Source organism: Haliotis cracherodii, unplaced genomic scaffold (genome assembly GCF_022045235.1).
Source record: "Haliotis cracherodii isolate W230 unplaced genomic scaffold, xgHalCrac1.p SCAF_18, whole genome shotgun sequence".
In the NCBI taxonomy this organism is placed as follows: domain Eukaryota; kingdom Metazoa; phylum Mollusca; class Gastropoda; order Lepetellida; family Haliotidae; genus Haliotis; species Haliotis cracherodii.
This window is the reverse complement of record NW_027266273.1, coordinates 15,592,270-15,617,913: the sequence shown is the minus strand read 5'-3', so window position 1 is coordinate 15,617,913 and position 25,644 is coordinate 15,592,270. Positions and strand designations below refer to the sequence as shown.

Sequence of the window (25,644 nt, the reverse complement as noted above, 5' to 3'; positions counted from 1 at the left end):
AACAAGGCTGGAATTATGGAGTTACATTCTGGCTGGAGTCTATGCATAGTCCAATCAAAATCGTGTAACGAACTACATGGATTTCAATGTGCAGATTTCGGTTGACTGCAGCGTTAGCAAAGCATGTGCACCCTCAACTGGGCATCAACAAATATTTTGCACATATTATCATGTTGTTAATCAAGGTGCTCAAGTGATTTGATGCACTTCATGGAACAAGACCTGTTTTATTACAATACAGATCATGAATATCGATCAGATTGTTTTGACTGGGCGCCGCCATTTTGATTTTGTTTGAAGCAAATGCATGTGATATGAGTGATGGATCTGATTGGTCAATAGGATGGGCATAGAAAGGAAATAACTCATAATAGCCACTGGTGGAAATTCCAGCCTAGTTTGACAAGGGTGGGAACTGGAACTATATCATCAGTTAACTCCCTTGCCTTGAGAAGATGCAGGTACAACTGATTTGTTTTCTTGTTTTATAAGGGGCCTGCCCTGCAAGTACAGAAGCTTACCTATTTACATGATTAACATTTTTAACAGTTTGTTGAGGCATTTTAATTTTACCAGGATGACCAAATTTCAGATACAACAGACTTATATACTACTCAACTTTTGAAAGGGATAATGAGGTATGTCATTCTATTTAAATATACACTTGACGTGAGATTCAGTTTTGTGTATCATGGAAAGATAGATATATCCCTATCAAAAGTGGATTAGTATATACTGTTTTCGACGTAATAAGCGCCCAGGGCGCTCTCAAAATTAGAAATAGGGGTCTCTTATTAGAATATTATTTTGGTGGAAAAAAAACCCGTTGAAAGACCGTAAATTTGGCATTTATGCTGATAGCCTGAAATGTTTATATATGACAGATATATTTTTCCAGGATTTAATTGGCCATAATTAAGAGACATATAACACACGAGTGCATATTATACACGAATAAATAAATTGTGTGTACATTGAAGGGGTGCTAATTGGGATTGTTCACTAGCAAATATATCAGCAAATATCGCCGAGGGCGGTTATTAGAGCGGGGCGCTTATTACGTCGAATACGGTATATTAATATGAATAACAAGAAAAGAACATCAGTCTGACCTTAAATAATGGAAACAAAATGGAAAAATATTTCTTAACATCTGAATCCACAGATGCATGAACCAGGAATTAAATTATCTTCTAAAGAGAGTTCTGTACAATGTTCATTGTTCTAGGGCTAGGAGGGGTAGCTCGGGTACTCAGGTCGGGTGAGTTCTGAGTAGGACCCGGGTACCCACAGGACTACCCCAACCCATGGTTAGTCACGTGATATATTGTTGCGTATTCGATTAGCAAATCAGCAACTTATTTTGAAATTATAAACGGGCATTCCGTCAACCTTGCCAAACTCCATGATGACAGTTACATCATTTTGAGTCCTATAAAGCTCTCGAACCCACACAACACCAGTTTGCAGGGACTAGATGAATAGTGTTTTTAAATATTTAACTTAAATACCCACATGTGTAAAAACTAGTGGGTAACAGAAATTTGAATACCCAGATAGAATTACTGATACCCAATGATTTTAAAATGCATGGGTAAAATACCCACAACACCAAAAGCTTATCTGGAGCTCTGTCATATACTCTTGTATCCCATTGTCCATAGCAATGGCTTGTCGGTTTCTATGGTTACAGCTTGAGAACCATCGTATGTGTTTGAAGTACTGATGAGATCACCGAACTGTAGAGCCTGATTATCTGAAATATGAACATCATTCAAACAGCAAGGGTAAAACAAAGCACAAGGTTTAAGTAGACAGAACAATGGTGAGACTGTTTGGTTTAACACTTCTTAAAATAGTACAGTAAAGTATGGTGATAACGAACTCAAGAGGACTACTAATTTTAGTTCGTTATAACCGTAGTTTGTTATAATTATATATACAGCATAACTACAGCAAATAGTCGGAAACAAAAAAGTAACTTCGTTATATCCGTTACTTCGTTATATCCGTTACTTCGTTATAAGCGTGTCCGTTATAACCGTAGTTTACTGTATTTTCCTTGTCATGACTTGTCAGGTTAATTCGGGAGAAAATTGATATGTTTTTGTTTTGCTGTTTGTTGTTTAATGTTGCACTCATTCCAGCTATATATGACATCAGTTTGTAACAATCGAATCTTGACCAGACAGTCCAGTGATTGACATCATCAGCATCGATGTATGCATTTGGGATACGATGACATGCATCAACGAAGTTAGTGAGTCTGACCACCTGATCCCGTTAGTTGCCTCTTACAAGCAAAGTCGCCTCTAAGCATGGGTTGCTGAAGAGCTATTATAACCAGGACCTGTATGACATAGACAGTTACTACTTGACTAGGACAATAATCGGTGCAAATCTGTGAAAGAAATCAGAGGATACTGACATGGATAACGGAGGCAACTCTGGACAGAAATTTGCAGTGCATTGGACCACAGAGCTACCATAATCGTGGAATATCTTCTAGAAAAGTCATATAATCTACTCACCCAAATTCCACTTTAGTCCAGTGGTAGTCACATGATCACATGTCGCGCCCACGGGGATCAGTCCACACCAGTCATCTTCCAACCCAGTGTCCACTTTCAGAACGTGCTTGCCCTGGAATGGACCAGAAACTGTGAGGAAAACTATCATTTGTTTGTTGTTTTACGCCGCACTCACCAATATTCCAGCTGCATGACAGTGACTCGACGGTCTGTAAATAATCGAGTCTGGACCAGGCAATCCAGTAACTGATATCACGAGCATCAATCCACGCAATTGGGATACAATGACAAGCATCAACAAAGTCCGTGATCCTGATCACCCAAAGATAGTGGCCTCTCGCGACAAGCATAGTCACCTCTAAAGATAAGCATAGGTCACTGAAGACCTATTCTCACTTACTATTCCATCAAGACCCACCATGCCATGCATACATTATTAGCCACACCGGTGTTGCAAAATATACCATGTCAATCTTCAAAAATGTTTATTTTAGCAAAAATAAATTAACTATTGTGTGTGTATGTATTTATTGTTTAATGCTGCACTAAGCAATATTCCAGCTCAGTGACAAAAAAATTAGTGAGTGAGTGAATATGGTTTTACGCCTCTTTTAGCAATATTCCAGCAATATCATGGCGGGGGACACCAGAAGTGGGCTTCACACATTGTACCCATGTCGTGAATCGAACCCGGGTCTTCGGCGTGATGAGCGAATGCTTTAACCACTAGGCTACCCGACCGGGGAACACTCGGTTCTGACACAGTAACATGATATGCTATCATGGGCTCCCAGCCCTGTCTACCAAATACGTGTTGGAAACAGTGTACACAAACACATCTCAACATTTAATTCTGACGTGTTGAATTTGTATGCGCGTTATTTCATACGATCGCCCCGACAAAAATATAAGGAAGTGTACAACTGTATCATGTTTATGAATAACAACTTCTGGTTTATTGTATAGAGCGACGTTGCGATGTAGATTCTCCCACCATTATCAAGCTGGAGTGACAACAACCAAGTGATGTGAGGTAATAGATGACAAGTAGCAAACAGATAATCATCTTCCCGAGGCAAGGGAGTTAACTGACTTTAAAAGTCCAGTTTCCACCCTTGCCGAAGTAGGCTGGAATTCCTGGGCTCGATTGTAGCGCCACCAGTGGCTATTACGAGTTATGTCCTTTCTATGCCTCTCCTATTGACCAATCAGATTCAACCTCTCCTATCACTTACATTTGCTTCAAACTAAAACGGTGGCGCCCAGTCAAGACGATCTGATCGATAATCAAGATCTATATTGTGATAAAACGAGTCTTACATCGTGAAATGCATCAAATCACGTGAGCACCTTGATTAAAAACATGAAAAGATATAGAAAATATCTGTTGACAACAAGTTAGCGGTGCACATGCTTTGTAAATCCTGCATGACACTTTACGAACCGGATTTCGAATTCGGTGCGCGATTTTGATTGGACTATGCATAGAGCGTCCAGCCAAAATTTAACTCCATAATACCAGCCAAGTTCGGGAAGGGTGGAAACTAGACTTTTATAGTCGGTTAACTCACTTGCCTCGGGAAGATGACAGATAATTGGATGAAGCCATATGTACAGCAAGAGTTATACAGTTTTCTTACATACAGCTTACCAATCAATTCGCATACAATTTCGCCAAAATTATTGTAAACATTACTATAATCATTGAATGAAATTTTAACATAATTAATAAAATATATTGCAAACATTAGTCCAGGTAAAAAAAATGAACAATTTTTTTATTATCAGATATTATAATAATAGGATTAAATTGCATACTTCGGTTCGGATTTGTTGACTGGTACTTCTGGTGTTACGTGATCGCGGTGATCAACTGATAATGTTTTCTGAGATGGGGGAAAACATTGTGTCATTGGAAAACTTGAGTTTATTAAAAATGTTAGTAAATTTTGGGAGCCATGCTTTACTGCGTGCTATAATCGAGTTAGCGCTATATCAAAGAGCAATAACGAGGGACCAGTGTACTCCCAATTTCTAGAATGTCAATCAATCAGTCTATTACAGTGGCCTGTAAATAATCAAACCCGGGCAACCCAAGGAGATTCTGGGTAATCAAACATGTCCCCAGCAACCTATGCTTGCTACCCATCATATACTGGTAGCTGGAATACTGCATAGAATCTACAGCAGTAGAAACTGGCATTAGTCAAGTAGTACTTGCCAAACTTCCCAATAGTTAAGGTATAAGGAACTACTGTATTCGACGTAATAAGCGCCCCGCTCTAATAAGCCCCCACAGCAATATTTGCTAATATATTGGCCAGTGAATAATCCCAATTAGCACCCCTTCTGATTGATTAATGTACACAAGACTTATTTATTCGCGTATAATACGCACTCGTGTGTTATATGCACCCTTAATTAAGGGCAATTAAATTTTGGAAAAATATATCTGTCGTATATAAACACTTCAGGCTGTCAGCATAAACCACAAAATTTATCTTTCAATTCTGTTTTTTTTCCATCAAAATAATATTCTAATAACAGCCCTCTATTTCTAATTTTGAGAGCGCCCTGGGCGCTTATTACGTCAAATACAGTAATAGAAATTTGCCATTTTTAAGGGTTTTGCTACATGTTATCATTATAAGGACTAAAAACCTTAGTTTCTATGGCTGATCTAGTGACTGATATTGAGCGCAATGATCTATGACTTCCAAGACTTCAGAGTACGATGACTAGCAATCAACCAAACCACTGAGTCTGACCATCCTCTCTATTCAGTCATCCCTATGTCCAGGACTGGGTACCCCACCGCACCCTTTATGACAGAACCCGTGAAAATTCCGGGGTAGAATAGATCTTAAGCAACCCATGCTTGCCGTAAAAGGTGACTATGCTTGTCGTAAAAGGCAACTAACAGAATCGGGTGGTCAGACTCGCTGACTTAGTTTAAGCATGTCATAGATCAAAAATTGCGTGGATCGATGCTCATGATATCAATGACTGGATTGTCTGGTCCAGACTCGATTATTTACAGACATCTGTCATATAGCTGGAATATTGCTGAGTGCGGCGTTAAAAAACAAACCAACCTTTATGACAGCCAGGAACACCAACTGAGAAGAAAATGAGTTTCCCAAATTTGTCTATGGATCGTTCATCAAACATAACTAACTGTCAAACTGTCATGACAATAAGGGGATACTGGGGGCCCAGTCGTCTAATGTGCCTCACTTCACTGCACAGAAACGCGTCCCTTGGACAACCCAGAAATCTATGATCATGGGTTTGAATCCTGGTTCACTCCAATAATGTTCCTAGGTTTCACCATACCCCTGCTCAGGGGTTTCACCAAAGTGGTAAAGCATCTTGAGACCCGCGTCACTGTTGGCTCTCCTCCCACACTGAGCTGACACACAGTGATATCAATGGAATACTGTTCAAAGTGGCGTTTAACCCAACTCCCTTACTCACTCATGACAACAAACACGAATTACTACCTGTCCCAGCAAGCATGCGACCGACCCCTCTGAGATGAGGATAACTGGCTTCTTGGTGAGAGAGTGTGCCAGGAAGAGTGTGTTGATATTACCGAACAGGTGGTCTAACCTGCCTCCGAATGCACCAATAACTGTTATGAAGTCATACTGAAAAATAACAGGAGGATAAAATATCATAAATCTGCAGGTGGACAGGATAGCCAAACTCTTACATCTTCCCGAGGCAAGGGCATTAACTGACTATAAAAGTCCAGTTTCCACCCTTGCCGAACTAGCCTGGAATTTTTAGACTCGATCTTAGCGCATATAGGAGCACGCCGGTAACTCTGTGCAGTCCTACTAGGACAATAACAATTGTTACATGTAACAATAACAGAGATGAGTTAAGTTCATTAAACTGCCACAACTGACCTGCAAGTCTGCTGTTTTCTGCATGGTGACTCGAAGACATTTGCTGAAATCTGTTTCATCCTGGTCTTCAGTGATAACAACATCCACTCCCTGATAAAACATATCCGTGTATCAATCATGTTATAACACGTACATTGTCAACCCCAAAACTGGAGAATATAGAAAATATAACTGAAATTGCCATTGATTTATCAGGCGACTGTCATCCCAAACACTAGTTTGTTTATTGTTGTTGGTAATAAACAATCTATCTATCAATAATCTTTTACAAAAGGTACTAAGTAACAGAATTTTGATTAAATCTACTTTCAAAGAGACATTTTTTTTCGAAAATAATTGTGTATGCAAAACGTGATGTGAAAATAGACTGGTTTACATAACATACAGTTATCATAAGCTTAGAATATAATACATTTAATACTTGTGTATCAGCCATATATTTCCAAATCCTGTGCTGGGATTCGAACCACCGACATTCTGATCTGTTGTTGGATGCCTTGTCCATATGGCAAAATTGGTCAAGCATGTCATCAATGGGACGATTCCATGCCCTACTATGCATTTATATTAATCCTCACATGAATTCATATGTGGCATTGTTAATCAATTATATCAGGTATATCTATTTATTAACTATTGTCAACACTTAAAGTAAATTGTGAATATAGTATTCGTTATAATAAGCGCTCTAGAAAATAGAAATGGGGGCGCTTATTAAAACCATACAGATCGAGTTAATTTGTTTTCAGAGATTGAGCGGTAGAGAATAAACTGCCTTCAAACGTTTATGGGGGGCACGGGTGGCCCAGTCGTCTAAGGTGCCACGATTTGCTGTGCAGAGTTGCGTCCCTTGGGCACGCCAGAAACCTATGATTGTGGGTTCAAATCCTGGTTCGCCTCGATTATGTTTCTAGGTTTGTCAGCACCATACCCCTGCTCATGGGCTTCACCGAAGTGGTAAACGTCTAAGACCTGCATCACTTCGGGCTTTCCTCCCACATTAAGCTGACACGCTTTGATATAACTGGAATACTGTTAAAAGCGGCGTTAAACCCAACTCACTCACACTCACTCAAACGTTTATGAAACTAAAACCTTTTGATACCAGTTACCAGGCAAATATTTGCTCCTTGTGCACGGCTGTTTGACTTAAATAATCAATAATATACACAAGACTATCAAATAAATTAAGTATTGGGCACTTATAAAGATTAACTACAGATTGTCTAGGAGATGGTCGACACCGCTTATTACAGAGAGATGTTTAATACGGTAGGCAGTCTTTTAGCCATGAATCGTGGTGACTGATTGGCCAAGACAAGAGAACACACTACACACGATGACTCAATCTACCTTGTTCTGGTAGAAGTCAAGCACAGACTTATGAGCGGAGTCGAAGTCTCCTGTGATGATGTTGGGGATGTAGCTGTCTCGGTCATCACCCATGGTGTTGTACAGTCTGTTGGAACCCCCATCTGCACAGGCTTGGTAAACAGCTGCAACATGTTGACATACCGTATTTGACACTATAAGCGCCAAGGGCGCTCTCAAAATTAGAAAAAGGGGGCTCTTATTAGAATATAGTTCTGGTCAGAAAAAAACAGAGCTGAAAGATCGGTAATATTGTGGTTTATGCTGATAGCCTAATATGATACAAAAGAGAAGTTTTTTACACGACTTGCCAGAATTTAAATGCCCATGTAATTAATCGTGCATAAAACACACGAGTGAGTATTATGCACGAATAAATAAGTCTTGTGTACACTGATCAATCGGAAGGGGTGCTAATTGGGATTGTTCACCAGTCAGTATATTAGCAAATATCGCCGTGGGCACTTATTAGAGCAGGGTGCTTATTACATCGATAACGGTAGATAACAAATGTTATATTTGGGACAACATTTTCTTAGAATTAAAAAATGTACTAGAATCTGTACTTTACTAACAAAATGTTATCCCAAACATAACATTTGTTACATTTAACTACTTTCTAAATGGCATTGTGTGTTAATAGCTTTCGGCCATGAGAGCCGTGCCAATTTACACTTGTCAGAGGGTACAAAAAGTATGTGATCTAGACTACCAGCTTATTTTTTGTGGAAGCTTCACTGGTATGAATGGGTTAGGTTGCTGTCTTTGCGTGTTGGTGATTAGGTGTCAGATGGGACTAAACCCCAAAAAGTACTAGAATCTTTACTTAGAAAGAGCTATCCCAAATATAACATTTCTTGTTTAACACTGATATATGAAGTATTCTAGCTATATGGTGAGTCTGGACAAACCAGTGATTGATCTTATGAGAAGCATCACATGGCAATGAGTGAGTGACGTTTTTTGGCAATATTCCAGCAAAATCACAGCGGGGGGACACCACAAATGGGCTTCAAACATTGCACCCATGTTGGGAATCGAACCCGGGTCTTCAGCGTGACAAGCGCTTTAACCACTAGTCTACCAGACAGCCCCCAAACGGCAATGAGATACAATGACAATCAACCATCCAAGTCACTGCCCACCTGATTCAGTAAGTTGGGTAGGACAAGCAGGACCTGTTATGGAATTGAATCCTCTCTGTGCCAATGTGCGAGAGTGTAAAAATCTGGGGTAGAATAGGTCTTCAGCAACCCATGCTTGCCGAAAAAGGCGACTATGCTTGTCGTAAGGGGCGACTAGCGAGATCAGGTGGTCAGGCTCGCTGACTTGGTTGATGCATGTCATCGTATCCCAATTGCACGGATTGATGATCATGATGTCAATCACTGGAGTGTCTGGTCCAGACTCGATAATTTACAGATCACCGTCATATAGCTGGAATATTGCTGAGTGCTGCGTTCAACAACAAATAAACAAACAATGTAGGCTTTAAGTTGTACTTCATCACATTCACATGTGAATTCTGTTTCCCAAAATCCATTATCATGATATATTTAACATGAACAACAAAAATTAGTTTTAAGATATTTCAATAAATTTTATTGTAAAATGAGAAAAATCTTTTCTAAATCTATACTAAAATATTACATATACAAATAAAATAAAAAGTTCCTGATCTACCTTTGGACCACAGCTGTTTAAGAACCTTTACTTCAGGTTCCAATGGCCTGTTGAGGATGAGAAGCACGCTGCGTACAACTGAAAACAAAACAATAACTAGTAACGACCATAATTCAAACAAGAGGGCATCAATATCCCCCACAACAGTAAATACTTGTCATGAATATGTCAGCTAGTTATATTGCTTGCATAACGTCCCCTCTTTTCAGGCTCAGTCAAAGTTGTTGCTATGGAAACTCGAAAAAATAATTTCTTTAAAAATCGCAAACTATAAAAAGGCACCAATTCACCACTAAACCTATCTATGTGCCAAGTTTGGTGAAGAAATATTGTGTAGTTTTCAAGGTCTGCTCCGGAAACAAGCACTACCAATATTTTCAGTCTAAGTCAAAGTTGTTACCATGGAAACTTGAACGATATATTTTATTAAACTCCCAAAATATCAAAAGCCGCCAGTTTAATCTTAGACCCTTCTCTGTGTCAAGTTTCGTTAAAAAATATTGTATGGTTTCCAAGATCTGTCCCGGAAACAGCATCTTGCATGGACAGACAGACAAACGGATGGTGTCCATTTTAATACCCCCTGCAAAATGTGTTGGGTATAACAATAATCTTGTCACATTATTATTGGTGTATCATTATAATATATGGTATATATTCTAAGATAGTAAATAAGAATTAGTTTGCCTTACTTGTAATTGCAATAAAATAATATTGATATTTATGTTTAACCATGTTGGCCTATTATACTGACATCCTGCTATTTGTCATTGCGAAACAATTATGATATTGATCCGTCCAGGTCGTGAATTGTTGGACATCTGTAGCAAGGTTTTATTGGACATACGATGTTGCGTCCTAAAAAATTTGTACAAACTGGGAATGGATGCAAATAATTTACATTGGGAGTCCTGTAGGATGCAAATAATTTACATTGGGAGTCCTGTAGGATGCAAATGATAGACATTGGGAGTCCTGTAGGATGCAAATAATTGACATTGGGAGTCCTGTAGGATGAAAATATATATGGCTGTTTAAAGGTTGGCTTACTAAATTTATCAAAACTGTAGATTGCATGTTACACAAATGTATTCATGGTAACTGATATTTCTATTCTGGAAACAAATTCTCTCAAAGTTCAATGCATCAATGGTTGTTTTTCTTCAATGCAACACTGATTTCCCCATCACTGAGAGGTTACATACTGATGACATATGTAATTATTTACAGATAAAAATAAATGAGTGAACAATTTGAATACAATTTTGTTATAAAAAATATTTTTCTCCACAGACAATTATCTATGGACACTTAATCAGTCATTGTGTAGCAGGACGTGGAGTTGTCCAACAGATGACATCCTTACCTTGTCAGCTTACTGACAGGGTTAACCTCTTTGGTCATGTGGACAAGGCGACTGACCTCTGATCAGGTCTGTGGTTCGAATCCCATCACAGGACTCCGAAATTTTATGGCTGTTACATTGGTGCCCAACATGGGGCTGAGCATGCTCATATTAAATTTTAGCAAAATAAGTCTCAGGACCCTACTATGCGGCCCAGGGCGTGCCTTCTGTTGATAGGGGAGTATGTATAGCAGGGCTTGGAGTCATCCCAAAGATGACATCCTTATCTTGTCAGCTTGCTGACGGGGATAACCTCTTTGGTCATGTGGACAAGGCGACTGACCTCTGATCAGAAGGCCCATGGTCCGAATCCCATCACGGGACTCGGACATTTTATGGTCGCTACAATTGCATTGGGGTAGGGAGGGAAATCATGATTAGGAATATAGCCAATCAAGAGAAATCACTAAGCACGTGGGTTCCCTTTATACCAACACCATGCACCACAGAACATCAATGAGCTGGAATTGTATCAGGGAGAAGGGTGCATGGTTCATTTTCTTGTTTTCTAGCTGAGTCGCGCCGGTAGCACAAATGGTATTCAGGGGTTCCAACGGCAACGTATGTGTGCTATAGTTTTCTGATATTGATAACCTACCACTTGAAGACAGTAGTGGAGACAGTGGACATAGAGTTGCCATCTCTTTCTTCTAGTTCTACTGCAACAATGCGGAAATGGGGTAAACTGAGGTCAACAACCGGCCGGATACTGACGCGACCTCAACAATCCATCAGCTGATCGGTAAATAATATCATACAATGAATTCTGAATACAGTGTTGTTATTTAACATAAGAGACAAATGTCACTCTCTGTGCGTGTACTGACTGAATAAGACCTGTGTTAGATTCTACACTGTGACAGTATCGTGAACATTATCACAATCACAATGTTGAACATTTCAAATAGGTTTGCAGATAGCGTCTAGGCCTACTCAAGGCATGTTTACAAATCAAGGGATCATTCGTTGCCTACTTTTTCACAAATTTTATTGATATATCTAACATTTATATAACTGTATAAAAATACAAAACACGGTTTAATATTTATTTTATTATTAACAACTCTTTTTTTATTATCACAAAAACGTACCTTAAGACGACAGGTTGGTTTAATGCAGTCAGTGGTTTCTCCCTGGATGAAGTATCTTACTCCACACTGAAGAGTTCTCGATTCCCGCCATATTCAAGTATGAAAAGTGCCGGCAAGAGAAGCTCTCGTGTGTCCGTCACGTTTGCTGGCGACGACGATGTTGTACAACATATCATTAACGTTGAAGATAAAGATCAAGGTTAATCATACTTCAGTTAGTCAGTGATTGTCAAAGGAATAGCCTTAACATCGATGAAGGCTCACACACACTAATGGCAAAACTGGCCTCATAAAATCAAAAGCAAAGATATTTCCGAATTAGAGTAATATATTTTCACATTTATTGTCCCAATATCTTTGTATAAATCTTACGATTCTATACGAAAATAAATAACAGACATTATGTAGACTTAATACTGTTGAAGTTGGTGCTATTTATCGAGTCCTAATATAACATGACTGATAAGCCTGATAGCAATCCAGTGCATCCATGTTAGGACAGATCCAGTGACTTTAGAATTGACTTTCGGTTTAATTTCATAAGGTAATGGTTTTGTCATAACCCTTTTTACTAACACTTATGTTTGGGAGTTCCTGTCAGCCCAAAACAACCCCTATTTAATTTTCCTTTATGTTTCAATTATTTACTTTCAGCCCAAAAACTGAGAAATAGAAAAGTAAGCTTTTCAACTGGAACACGGAAACAGAAAATACTAGAAGAAGAGTATGTTGAAGGCAGCAGTGATGAGGATGAAGTGTATGGACCCTCCTCAGGTACTGGTATACTGTCACACAAAGGTGGTTTCTGTAAAATGAGGGAGCAGTCAGGTAGCCTAGTGGTTAAAGCGTTCGCTCAACACATCGAAGACCTGGGTTTGAATCCTGACATGAATATGATGTGTGAAGCCTTTTTCTGATGTCCCCTGCTGTGATGTAGCTGGAATATTGCTGAAAGTGATGTAAGACCATACTCCCTTACTTACCTACTTTAGTAAAATAATGATTCTTGTTGACCCAGAATCGTGGGGACGATTGAAAGTGTAGTGAGTGATCTATAGTTTGACAACATGCACAAGTCGATTGAATTGATCAAGTATGTTTTGCAAAGACCATCAACAACACACCAAGTTAATAATCACAATAACAGAGCTTGAGATTTAGTGTCTGAATATATTTTATTACTTATGTTTTCACACCTGTTGACCAGCATATATCACCAAAACTTCTGCAAACCAATAAATAATGTCTGGCATTTATAAGCCAACTACTAGTATTAGTTATCTTGTCATAGCAGCATGAGGCATGTGATTGAAATTGATCATTTGATAGAATGCAATCAAAATGCATGAAAATCTTTAGATATGAGATCTGAGGTAAATAACATTTCAAATTACTGGGCAATAGGTCATGGGGACATGCACGATTTTTGTTTCAGCTCTGGAAGCTGAGGGAGACATCCATGGCTGTGACGTGTTTCAGTTCAAGAGAAATAAGAAATCAGGCCAGATGGCGCAGAAAGGTAAACCAGAGTCCTCGCCTTAAGGTCAAGTACAGTTAAATCTAGTTTAGCCAGACATTGTTACGAAAAAACATTTTTGAGATTAGTAAAATCAGAAGTGATCAAACTGCTCGAATTTTTGTTCAAATCATACAGTTTGATTTTTTAAGGCAAAGTATCTTATTTGTCAACAAAGTCTAAGATAATGTTTTTTACTCAGCCTCTGAATCAAGGACTCCGAAATCATCCCGAACTCAAGCACGACTTCAACAGGAATCCCCAAAAGAAGAATACAGAGTCAAGCCTCTTCAGGAAAGTAAGTGTAATCATTTGTTATTAATGAATAATTAATTTTCCGTTGTGTTTATTGTAATTCCTACATTCTGATCAGCAGAATTGGTCACGTGTTGTTAAACCAGGCCCACCGTGGCGTACTTCTATTGTTACTTCGGAATGTTGGAGAATCCCAATATTACAGTCGAGGAACAAAGTTGGCGGGGGATATAGAAACGGGCTCCGTCTGTCCGTACGTACGTACGTTCGTCCGTCACGTTTCATTTCCGGAGCATAACTCAGAAACCGTTCAATACTTTTTCATCAAACTTTGCAGGTCTGTCAAGTACATGCTGAACTGGTGCCTTTTGCTATTTAGAAATTTTAGAATTTTTTATTTTTTACATTTCCATGGCAGCAAGATGGACTTAGGTTCCAAACGCTTCTTTTTAAAAAAATTTCCATGACAAGTTCCACCTCGTTTAAAAAAGGTTAGAGTTTGTTTAGATTTAATTATGTCATAAATTCTGCAACAGGGGCAGGGGATATAGCCACGTTAGTGGCAAACTCTTCTTTCAATTTGTGTAAGTAACAAAATACAGTCTCAGTTTACCCTTGTGATGTATTGGCAGTTAGAACTGGCAAAGGTCATGGAAAATCTGGTTGTAATATCCAAACTTTGTGACTGATATTCATAAGACCAATACCATTTGTGACACTCGCAGGGGAAAGAATTGGTTGTGGTGTAACCGATTAATTTCTATATCATCTTTTATGACTTAAAGGCTAATAATAAGGAGATAAAAACATACTGACTTTGCCTTGTGTCTCAAGTTCCTGTGCCAGTGACGCCCAAACATACTGAAGGAACCACCACTCCACGGAAGTCTCGCAGGAACCGCAGACCCGAAGCAACTACGCCATATAGGTTGCGGAAGAGACATGATGAAGGTCAGTACAAAGTCGACCTGCACCCAATCAGCCTCTGGGGGGTAGAGGAGGGGCATAGTGGCCCCTGCATATTTCCCACTGGACATTCTTGGGCAGAAGCAATGAAAAGACAGGTTGAATATGTTACCATATGGTTATTATGTCATGCGTGTGATCAGATTTTCAGATTGCCTGTGTTTGTGATACCCACCCCGTGTTTGTGATACCCACCCTGTGTTTGTGATACCCACCCCGCGTTTGTGATACCCACCTGTGTTTGTGATACTCACCTGTGTTTGTGTGTTCCTGTGTTTGTGATTCCCACCCTGTGTTTGAGATACCCACCCCGTGTTTGTGATACCCACCCCGCGTTTGTGATACCCACCTTGTGTTAATGATTCCCACCCTGTGTTTGTGATACCTGCCCTGTGTTTGTGTGTCCCTGTGTTTGTGATACCCACCCCGTGTTTGTGATACCCACCCTGTGTTTGTGATACCCACCCTGTGTCTTTGTGATACCCACCCCGTATTTGTGATACCCACCCTGTGTTTGTGATACCCACCCTGTGTTTGTGATACCCACTCTGTGTTTGTGATACCCGGCCAGTGTTTGTGATACCTGCCCTGTGTTTGTGATACCCACCCTGTGTTTGTGATACCCACCCCGTGTTTGTGATACCCACCCTGTGTTTGTGATACCCACCCTGTGTCTTTGTGATACCCACCCCGTATTTGTGATACCCACCCTGTGTTTGTGTGTCCCTGTGTTTGTGATACCCGGCCAGTGTTCGTGTGTTTGTAACCTCTGGCCCTGTAACTCTTTCTTGTTTATTTACTGAACAATCATCTGAGACATGTTAGGAGAGGAGTATGTTTTAAGCATTGTCTTTTTAAGTCAGTATTCACCTGTCAACTTGTCAACAGGTAATTCTTCAGAGGAAGACAGTTTCGGGTCGTCCAGCGACAGTGAGGGGTCAGAGGAGGAGGCTCCAGCTACAACAACACCAAGCCGCAGCAGGCGTAGAAAAACTAATGATGTTGAATTTGTAAGTCTTTAAATGTTTGTGAATTATGAATGACTTTTAATTTTAACCCGGGTCAGAATATGTCCTTAGTACCACATAAATCATAACAGCATTCACAGTTCAGTTTGAAAGACGTTGCAGTGTTATGTTCGCCTTTGGTCTTTCATGAAGTCTTGTATGGAAGGAGCTCTTGTGTTTGTATGAAAGAGTTTGATAAATAATTAAGGTACGAGCGACTCTGGAATTTGATATATATTTTGCAGACCACTAATGCTGAGGAATATTTTGACATCCATTCTGGTGCTGCCATCACATCCGACAGGACACTGTCTAAGCTGGACACCCCGCGCCTGGACCAGCAATCTCTCAGTGCCCTGCTGGAGTCTGTCAGCAGCAGCCATGTCTCTGAATGTGCTGGTCTACTCCAGGAGCACATGGCTCTCTTCTCCAAGTGGATGTTTCAGATGTGGTGAGGAGGTTTCTGTGTGTCTCCACTGGACTGAGGTACCCTTCCCCTCTAAATGGCTAACAGTAGCAGGTCCTATTATAGTATTAAGACAGCAGCCATGTCTCTGAATGTGCTGGTCTACTCCAGGAGCACATGGCTCTCTTCTCCAAGTGGATGTTGAGGATGTGGTGAGGAGGTTTCTGTGTGTCTCCACAGGACTAAAGTACCCCTCCCCCCTAAATGGCTAACAGTGGCAGGTCCTATTAAGACAGCAGCCATGGCCTTGAATGTCGTGGTGTACTCCAGGAACACATGGCTCTCTTCTGCGAGTGGATGTTCAAGAAGTAGTGAGGGGTGGTTGGGCCTAGTAGTTAAAGTGTTAGCTAGCTCACTGAAGACCCTTGTTCGATTCTCTACATGGCTATTATGTATGAAGCCCATTTCTGGTGTCCCCCGCCATGATATTACTGGAATATTGCTAAAAGCGGTGTTAAAACAATACTTACTCACTACTCACTCTAGATGTGGTGAGGGGTTTTCGGTGAGTCCCCAGAGGACTGAATTAACCCTTCCCTTTAATTCTTTTGTGATAGGTATCAGTCGAGCAGTTAATGATTACCCCATGGGTATTCTGGGTTAGAAATGGTCCCGAGCAACCTGAGATGACTTTATCGATTGGGGGGTCAGTCTCGGTGAGTTGTTTGATGGTGTGTGATCATTCACCCGTAGCATGATTGTTGCTCACAATACCCACCCAGAGACGCAATGAGTTAGACCCATGAAGATCCAGGGTAGAATATGTCTTCAGCCACCCATGCTTGCTGTAAAAGGCGACTGCATGTCATGAGAGGTGACTAACGGGAAGGGGTGGTCAGGCTCGCTGACTTGTTTGATGCATGTCATCACGTGGATCATGCTCATGACATCAGTCACTGGATTGTCTGGTACAGATTATATACAAACTGCCGCCATATAATTGGAATATTTCTGAGTGCAAACAAACAAAACTCAATTATTTACATGCGGCAGCTGGGATATTCCTGAGTGCAGTGCTAACCAACAAACACATGCACAATGACGGAGTTTGACCCAAGTCTCAATATAAAATGTCTTCAACTACATTTAAATGGGTGCCATACTGTCAAGCTTGTTAACTCATGATGACAATCTCATTAAAATCAGACCTTAGTTCTCGCTACCGCTAAACAAAGATCTGAAGACATCCCATTAGGGGGTCACGTCAGAACAACCTTTCATCCGACCAATCAGAGCGTCGCTTACCAGATCATGAAAGTGACAGTCGGAACGTGATTTTTAATCATACAACCTCGAAAACTTTAACACGGGGTATTCCGAACGATAGTTACGGGTTTAACGGCTGAATCCATACAATCTAGACCATCTATTAGCCATTCCAGAATGTTCTTTTGTTCAGGTTTCAAATTTGTAATCGAGAATTTGTCAAACTATGTTGCGAAGCGTTGTCGCCAATTTGAAATTAGTTCCGTAAAGCACGGAAAAGCTGCCTTCTGATTGGTCATACCATTGGTCAGTCAAAGTTCCCGCAAGGTCGGTCTGAAGTGACCCATAATGGGATGTCCTCAGATCTTTGTTTAGCAGCAGCGAGAACTAAGATCTGATTTTAATGAGACTGCTCCTGATGATCAATGTGATGCTGATGTCACTGTATTTGTTTCAGCAATGACTTCAACATATTACTGTATGGTTTGGGATCCAAGCGGGGCCTGATTGAAACATTTCGCCAGAAGTTTCTCCACGATTTCTCACATGTCGTGGTGAATGGGTACTTTCCCAGTCTGACAGTGAAACAAGTAATTATTTATTTACGTCCATACATAGAGGTTATCACGTGTGTTTGGGGATGGTTAATATCCTGCTTTAGGAATAAAAATTGTATTTAGCCAGCCTTGGCGAGCTAAATACATAGTGTTTGTTCTTAATACAGGATATTTACCATCCCTAAACACACAAGCGTGATAACCTCTTTATCATATAATGTCATTCTTTAATTCTGTGCTTGAAAATCGCTTTCCATCTCTCACAAACATGACAGAAACATTTTCCTGGAATGCGCGCATTAATATTTATTACGTCACAGGGTAAGTGATGTGTCAGTCGGACAGTGACAGTAGCCAATATAGTTCCAACTGAAATCTGTTTCTTATACAGTGGCGAAGCAACATATACTCTAAACAACAATTGTTTTTACTTGCCTTTCGCGGCAATCCATTGGTATGTCCGCTAGAGTAACTGTCCTTTGTCAAAGGGAAGCTACTCTAACCCTAGTCTATGAGACATCACAGCCACGTTCAGACATTGTTGACAGTCAGCCTGTCCGGTCATAATGTTAAGTGCAGTCAGATGTACACACAGCGACAAAACGAGACAAGGTAACAATTCAAACATATTTTGGCCAAATCCAACTATTTTAATTTGTGGGAAAGGTTTCAAGCCACAGAGGTCTACAAGCACAGATATGGGTACTGATCCTGCTTGGCTAGGCCTAGTGACCTCGCAAAATTGTTTTGAAATTTATATCTCCAAAGTTGCCAAAACTTATAAAATGCCTTATCCACGTCAGTTGGACACTTATTTTCAGTATATTAGACTTTTCTTTTGATAATGATAGCAATTCTTCCTTTAGTTTATCCGGATTCTAACTCAATCGCAGAATGACAAGGGCGACGCCATGTTTGTTTATAAACACTGAAAGTAGTCCCTACTTGACCTTTGATATTTGCATCTCTATCCGCATATGACCCCAACGGATATCGTTTTTATCCATTGGGCTTTATCCTGCCAAGAAACCTACCCATTATATGATAAATTATATATATCCCATAATATTATCACATAAAATGTACAAAGATAGCCAACTCTATATCATTTTAATGTTTACAGTGAACCGATATTTGATCAAGCCAAAATACCACTAATTAGTGACAAGTAGAGCAAATTGAGATATCTCACTCACTGACAATTAATTCATTTTTCATTCTCAATCAGTGGCAAATCAACTGTTCAACCTAAAATTGTTAGATTTTATGTTAGACTTACTTGTAGCCTTGTGGTTAAAGCGTTCCCTCGTCACGAAGAAGACCCAGGTTCGATTTCCGTCATGGGTACAATGTGTGAAGCCCATTTCTGGTGTCCCCCGCTTTGATATTACTGGAATATTGCTAAAAGAGACACAAAACAATACTCACTCACTCAGTCACTTACTTGTAATTGGACTAATCTTGTCTGTTAAATAAATATTAAACATATCAATGCTGCAATTATTATGTTTTGTTTCATCCAAGATTGTGGACGCTTCCGAGAGAAAACGTATATAATGAAAATTGTTTATAGCGAACTGATTTCTCCGGTCCCTTTGTAGCACGTTATCTCCATGATCCACTGTAACCCGGGTTACCATGGTGTAAGGCAATTTTTGTGCTTTCAGATCCTGTCATGTATTATAGATGAGATCATAGAGGAGGAGGTGCATATCCGTACACCTGCGGATCAGTACGAGTACATCCGGAGACACTTTGAAAACTCAGGTAGTAGATTAATGTAACGTACCAGTACGATAGGGCAACTATGTAGGACCAACATAACGTACCAGTACGTGATAGGGCAACTATGTTGGACCAACTAAACATACCAGTACGTGATAGGGCAACTATGTAGGACCAACAGAACGTACCAGTATGTGATAGGGCAACTATGTAGGACCAACATAACGTACCACTACATGCTAGGGCAACTATGTAGGACCAACATAACGTAACAGTATGTGATAGGGCAATTATGTAGGACCAACATAACGTACCAGTCAGTATGTGATAGGGCAACTATGTAGGACCAACTAAACATACCAGTACGTGATAGGGCAACTATGTAGGACCAACAGAACGTACCAGTATGTGATAGGGCAACTATGTTGGACCAACAAAACATACCAGTACATGCAAGGGCAACTATGTAGGACCAACATAATGTACCAGTACATGATAGGGCAACTATGTAGGACCAACCGAACGTACCAGTACGTGATAGGGCAACAGTATAGCAACATCTCAATGTACCAGTACGTGATAGGGCAACTATGTAGGACCAACATAGCGTACCAGTACATGATAGAGCAACTATGTAGGACCAACATAACGTACCAGTACGTGATAGGGCAACTATGTAGGACCAACATAACGTACCAGTACGTGATAGGGCAACTATGTAGGACCAACATAACGTACCACTACGTGCTAGGGCAACTATGTAGGACCAACATAACGTACCAGTACGTGATAGGGCAACTATATAGGAACATCTCTCTCGTTTATTAGTTCTCTTGTGTTGTAGGATTAGGCCTGTATTAGCTATATCTTGTTTCAGAGTATCGAGACTTTTACCTCATCATCCACAACATTGATGGCTCCATGTTGCGTGGCGAGAAAACCCAGAACCTCCTCAGCCTGTTAGCTCAAGTACGAGGAGTCCACATCATAGCTTCTATAGACCACATTAATGCCCCCCTCAGTAAGTATGGCAGTGTTCCTGCATCAATAGACCCGTGAAGATCCGGGGTAGAATAGGTCTTCAGCAACCCATACTTGCTGTAAAAGGCGACTATGCTTGTCGTAAAAGGCGACTAACGGGATCGGGTGGTCTGGCTCGCTGACTTGGTTGATACATGTAATCGATCCCAATTCGGTGATCGATTCTCATGATGTCAATCACTGGATTGTCTGGTCCAGACTCGATTATTTTACAGACCGCCGTCATATAGCTGGAATATTGGTGAGTGCAGCGTTAAACAACAAACAAACAAAACAAACAAACAAACCTGCATCAATAGACCACATTATTGGTTATGTTGACATTGTTGAGCTAACATAGACATCTCATGATTACAGACTTTGTTGATCCTTACTTCACCAAGTATACATTACCTTTGACCCCAAAAGAAAATTACACCATTTCAAAGACAATTGGGGAATGGTTTGGTTTGGTTTGGTTTGGTTTGTTGTTAAACGCCACACTCAGCTATATGACGGCGGTCTGTAAATAATAGAGTCTGGACTAGACAATCCAGTGCTTAATATCATGAGCATCAATCCACGCAATTGGGATCGATGACACGCATCAACCAAGTCAACGAGCCTGACCTCCCGATCCCGTTATTCGCCTCTTACGACAAGTCTATAGCCTATTACGGCAAGCATGGGTTGCTGAAGACCTATTCTACCCCGGATGTTCACAATGGGGAAATGGAGACGACCATATTGTGTTTTCAAAGAAGAACCATGTGAATACTGATAGACTGGCACTGTATTTCAGTTTGGGACCATACGAAGTGCTGTCGCTTCAACTGGCTGTGTTTTGACACAACCACGTACATCCCCTACTCCTCCGAGACATCATACGAGAACTCCCTGCTAGTGCAGCAGACTGGCGCTTTGGCTCTGAGCTCCCTCACCCATGTCATGAAGAGCCTCACCACCAATGCCAAGGGCATCTTCCTCCTCCTGGCCAAACATCAGCAAGAGAACAAGGAGAATGCTACGTATATAGGTACAGTCTTTTAAACATGATATCCAAGAGTTCTTTATCATAACCATAGGGTCACAGGTGGCCTGGTCACTTGAGGAGCTTGCAGAGTTGCGTCCCTTAGGCAGTCCTGTGACTGTGGGTTCTAATCCTGCCTGGTTCACCCTGATTATGTGTCTTGGTTTGTCAGCGCCATACCAATGTTCATGGGTTTCACCGATGTGGTAAGTGTCTGAAACCTGCATTCCTTCAGGTTTCTTCCCACATCAAGCTGACATGTCAAGTAATAAGCGCCCAGGGTGCTCCCAAAATTAGAAATAGGGGGTGCTTTTTGGAATATAATTTGGTAAAAAAAAAAAAAAGATTGAAAGATTGTATATTTCGTGGTTTGGCGAACGCAGAAAAGGACCGCCCTCAGTATTTTACCCCTTTAGATAAGTATGTCTGTCACAAAAAATGCTACCTGCATAACTTCACGTATTTACTTGCATATCTATGTATTTGTGATACATAACTTAATACCACATAAACGATGAGTAAAAATGATCGTTGACGCCCATTGTTCAAACAGGAAGTACCGGTATCAGCAAGTAAAGTTGAAAAATAAAAAATCTGCACTGTGTTTGTGATTTTCAAACATAACCTTATCTTTCTTACCTTATTTTTCGGTGAGAATGAGGATGTATTTATTTTTTATAACCACTTCTTTGTTTCAGCAAATGTTTTTGTAAAACAAACTTGTATTATTTTTTCTCAAAACGTGTTTAATTGTTGTTATTGTGTCGGCTATGGTGCTGGTCATGACAGGTCACCAGTTTAATTGATATATACAGCTTGAGAATGAAAATACTAAAACCACCTACCCGAGATTAATTGATGAATTCAATTATCCTAAAAAGTACATCTAGTTTTTACTTAATCAGAAGTAACAACTTCGCATAACAGCATGGCCACAGGCTAATTTGCATATCATGTGACACTTTTCTCTCATTTTTAAACAAACACTGACATCAGAACAAACTGACGATTTGCATATTGTTTTGAGTAAACATTTGCTACTAAAACTACGACTGTGAGGTGCACGACAGTATATATCTTTGCATCAAAGTGATTGTACCACTACGTCTCCATATGGCTTTTATGACAGCACGTGATGTAAACAAATGAAAACTACGCAAATAGAAATAGTTCTTCGGCTTTTGAGATATTTTCTCACGAAGAGTTAATCGTAACAAATATTTATCTTGATGTGTAGACTCGTCAAAAAATGAAACAAGATAAAATGATCATTGTTGCATTGATAAATATGAGTTTTTTGGTCGCGGTATGTGGTAAAGCGGGCTCTATGGAACGGGGTGAACGGAAGTTGTAAGTATCGTAGGGACACGATTTCGCCGAAATTATTATGTAAACATTCTTAAATGAAATTTTGAATAAAATCATTAAAATAGATTACAAACATAAGTCCAGATATAAAATGAACACTAAAACAGTATAAGAGAGGGGTTAACTTATGTTATTCAATGCGGATTTATTGATATTCTGTTTCCGATGACAGTCATATATATATATGACAGCCTGAATTGATACTACTAAAGAAAAATTCTGAGCGTATTACATATGAGAGATAGATTTTTCCAGAATATACCATAATCAAGGGTGTGCATAACACATGAGTGCGTATTATACTCGAATAAGTAAGTTTTGTGTACCAGTCGGAAGGGGTGCTTATGGAATTGTTCACTTGCCAACATATTAGCAAATATTGCCATGAGCGCTTATTAGAGCGGGGCCCTTATTACATCAAATACTGTAATAATTATTGCCTGAGAAACTTGTGCACGTCTACCACCTCATGTAAATTAGCCAAAACTAAGGAGTGTATATCAAAATAATTTGTTCATTGAAATTTGAATGCTGAACACGTGTGTCGGCCAATGGTTATGGCTCCAGTTGTGTGACCGATAGTATTTGTTACAGGCATGTCCTTCAGTGAGCTGTATCAACGATGTCGGGAGTCGTTCCTCGTCAACTCCGACCTTACTCTCAAGGCACAGCTCATCGAATTCAGGGACCATAAGCTTATCAGATCGAAGAAGGTAGGTTTGTTTTTAACACCTTACGCAACAAGTTGGGTTATACTGTATTTCACCATTGTTTCTAACCCACATCTCATTTTACGTTGATGTAAGTTTGGTTTGGTTTGTTGTTTTTTGAACGCCGCACTCAGCAATATTCCAGCTATATGACGGCGGTCTGTTAATAATCAAGTCTGGACCAGACAATCCAGTGATTGAAATCATGAGCATTGATCCATATGACACGAATCAACCAATTCAGTGAGCCTGGCCACCCAATCCCTTTAGTCCCCTCTTACAGCAAAAATGGGTTGCTGAAGATCTAGTCTAACCTGGATCTTCACAGGTGTCCTGAGGGGCGGTCGGGTAGCCTAGTGGTTAAAGCGTTCGCTTGTCACGCTGAAGACCCGGGTTCGATTCCCGACATGGGTACAATGTGTGAAGCCCATTTCTGGTGTCCCCTGCCGTGATATTGCTTTAATATTGCTAAAAGCGGCGTAAAACCTCACTCACTCACTCACTCACTCACTCACTCACTCACTCACTCACTCACTCACTCACTCACTCACTCACTCACTCACTCACTCACTCACTCACTGTCACTGTGACTTGATTCAGGCTTGCAACCATAAGAATATGCTGTAAGCATGAGCATCAAAAGATTTATAGCTTTTTTCCACATAAGAAATTATTTCCTGAACATGTATTAAAATATTTCTTGAAATAAGAATTGTTTTTCTTTTAGCAAGGAAAGTTTTCTTTATAATAATTTCTTAATATGAAAAAATAAACCTAGAAAATTACTCTTCAGTTGTTTTCTTGACAAATATGAAAGTCATTTATGGCAGTGTGGTGGTATTTGATTAGCTATTGAGTACAATTGTTACATGAATTCTGGTTGTGTTTTAATCCTAAGTCTACATCCCTTTCTTGTCGCAGAGCTACGATGGTGTGGAGCATTTGTTGATCCCAATCGACACACCCACACTCGCAGAGTTCCTGGAACAGCAGGAAGACAGCTGATAGCCTGCTTGATATCTCCATAGCAACACACACCCACTCTCGCAGAGTTCCTGGAACAGCAGGAAGACAGCTGATAGCCTGCGTGATATCTCCATAGCAACACACACCCACACTCGCAGAGTTTCTGGAACAGCAGGAAGACAGCTGATAGCCTGCTTGATATCTCCATAGCAACACACACCCACTCTCGCAGAATTCCTGGAACAGCAGGAAGACAGCTGATAGCCTGCATGATATCTCCATAGCAACACACACCCATTCACAGCGTTTAATGAGCCACGCTTCTTCAGCCTTCCCCCAAATCACCGCAGACTTTTTATGGAGACTTTTACAGCAATGCCACAAATAATGGAATATTCATGAATATATGCTCCTAAAAAAATGTAAGGATCACCCAAACCATTTATATGTAATACTATTCCACGACAGATTAACTATAGTAATATGAAAATATCAGATGATCCTTAACTTTCTTTGAGTACTATATATGATGAAACTTGATGACTACATTGAATCTGAGTGAAACCGCTGAAAGACGTGCTGGTCATATTCTCCTTAGCAGAATGAATAGCATACTTGGACAAATATACCGTTTAATACCAATTTTATTTTATTTCGTCAGATACCACAACTATTCACGAGTTTCATAAAATTGGTTTTACACGGGGGAGAGTTTAGTATTTTATTTATTACTTGTCACTTATAACATTTTTAGAATTATACTGTTGAGTGTGAATAGGCTGACACCTACACGATCCACGGCATAATCTAATTGAGTTTAACAGAATAATGCTTCAAACACGTCAAAAGTTGAAACA

The 25,644-nt window shown here is 40.0% G+C and overlaps 2 protein-coding genes across 2 annotated transcripts; one reads left to right on the top strand and one right to left on the bottom strand.

Annotated features, from left to right (window-relative positions):
• Positions 1-752: 752 nt before the first annotated feature.
• LOC139465306 (thiamine pyrophosphokinase 1-like) lies at positions 753-11,569 on the bottom strand. The gene is made up of 7 exons (XM_071246992.1): positions 11,503-11,569; positions 9,500-9,577; positions 7,799-7,941; positions 6,446-6,535; positions 6,035-6,181; positions 2,532-2,643; positions 753-1,756 (listed from the first exon to the last, which is right to left on the bottom strand). Exons 1-7 carry the CDS (start codon positions 11,543-11,545, stop codon positions 1,635-1,637), a joined length of 735 nt encoding a protein of 244 aa, XP_071103093.1. The 5' UTR covers positions 11,546-11,569; the 3' UTR covers positions 753-1,634.
• A 525-nt stretch (positions 11,570-12,094) lies between these two features.
• On the top strand, positions 12,095-24,925 carry LOC139465305 (origin recognition complex subunit 2-like). Its single transcript, XM_071246991.1, has 13 exons — positions 12,095-12,194; positions 12,650-12,769; positions 13,431-13,514; positions 13,714-13,809; positions 14,601-14,717; positions 15,621-15,742; positions 15,985-16,190; positions 17,869-18,001; positions 19,636-19,735; positions 20,571-20,714; positions 21,516-21,749; positions 23,706-23,824; positions 24,743-24,925. Exons 1-13 carry the CDS (start codon positions 12,095-12,097, stop codon positions 24,824-24,826), a joined length of 1,659 nt encoding a protein of 552 aa, XP_071103092.1. The 3' UTR covers positions 24,827-24,925.
• Positions 24,926-25,644: the final 719 nt, after the last annotated feature.

Excerpts from the sequence above, each read along its gene's own strand:
- LOC139465306 (XM_071246992.1), bottom strand. The coding sequence starts at position 11,545 with ATGGCAACTCTATGTCCACTGTCTCCACTACTGTCTTCAAGTG. Across the intron at positions 6,536-7,798 it reads TTGACTTCTACCAGAACAAG|GGAGTGGATGTTGTTATCAC; the intron begins GTAGATTGAGTC and ends ATGTTTTATCAG. Across the intron at positions 6,182-6,445 it reads AGAAAACAGCAGACTTGCAG|TATGACTTCATAACAGTTAT; the intron begins GTCAGTTGTGGC and ends GTTATTTTTCAG.
- LOC139465305 (XM_071246991.1), top strand. The coding sequence starts at position 12,095 with ATGAAAAGTGCCGGCAAGAGAAGCTCTCGTGTGTCCGTCACGTTTGCT. Across the intron at positions 13,515-13,713 it reads AGGCCAGATGGCGCAGAAAG|CCTCTGAATCAAGGACTCCG; the intron begins GTAAACCAGAGT and ends TTTTTTACTCAG. Across the intron at positions 13,810-14,600 it reads AGTCAAGCCTCTTCAGGAAA|TTCCTGTGCCAGTGACGCCC; the intron begins GTAAGTGTAATC and ends TTGTGTCTCAAG.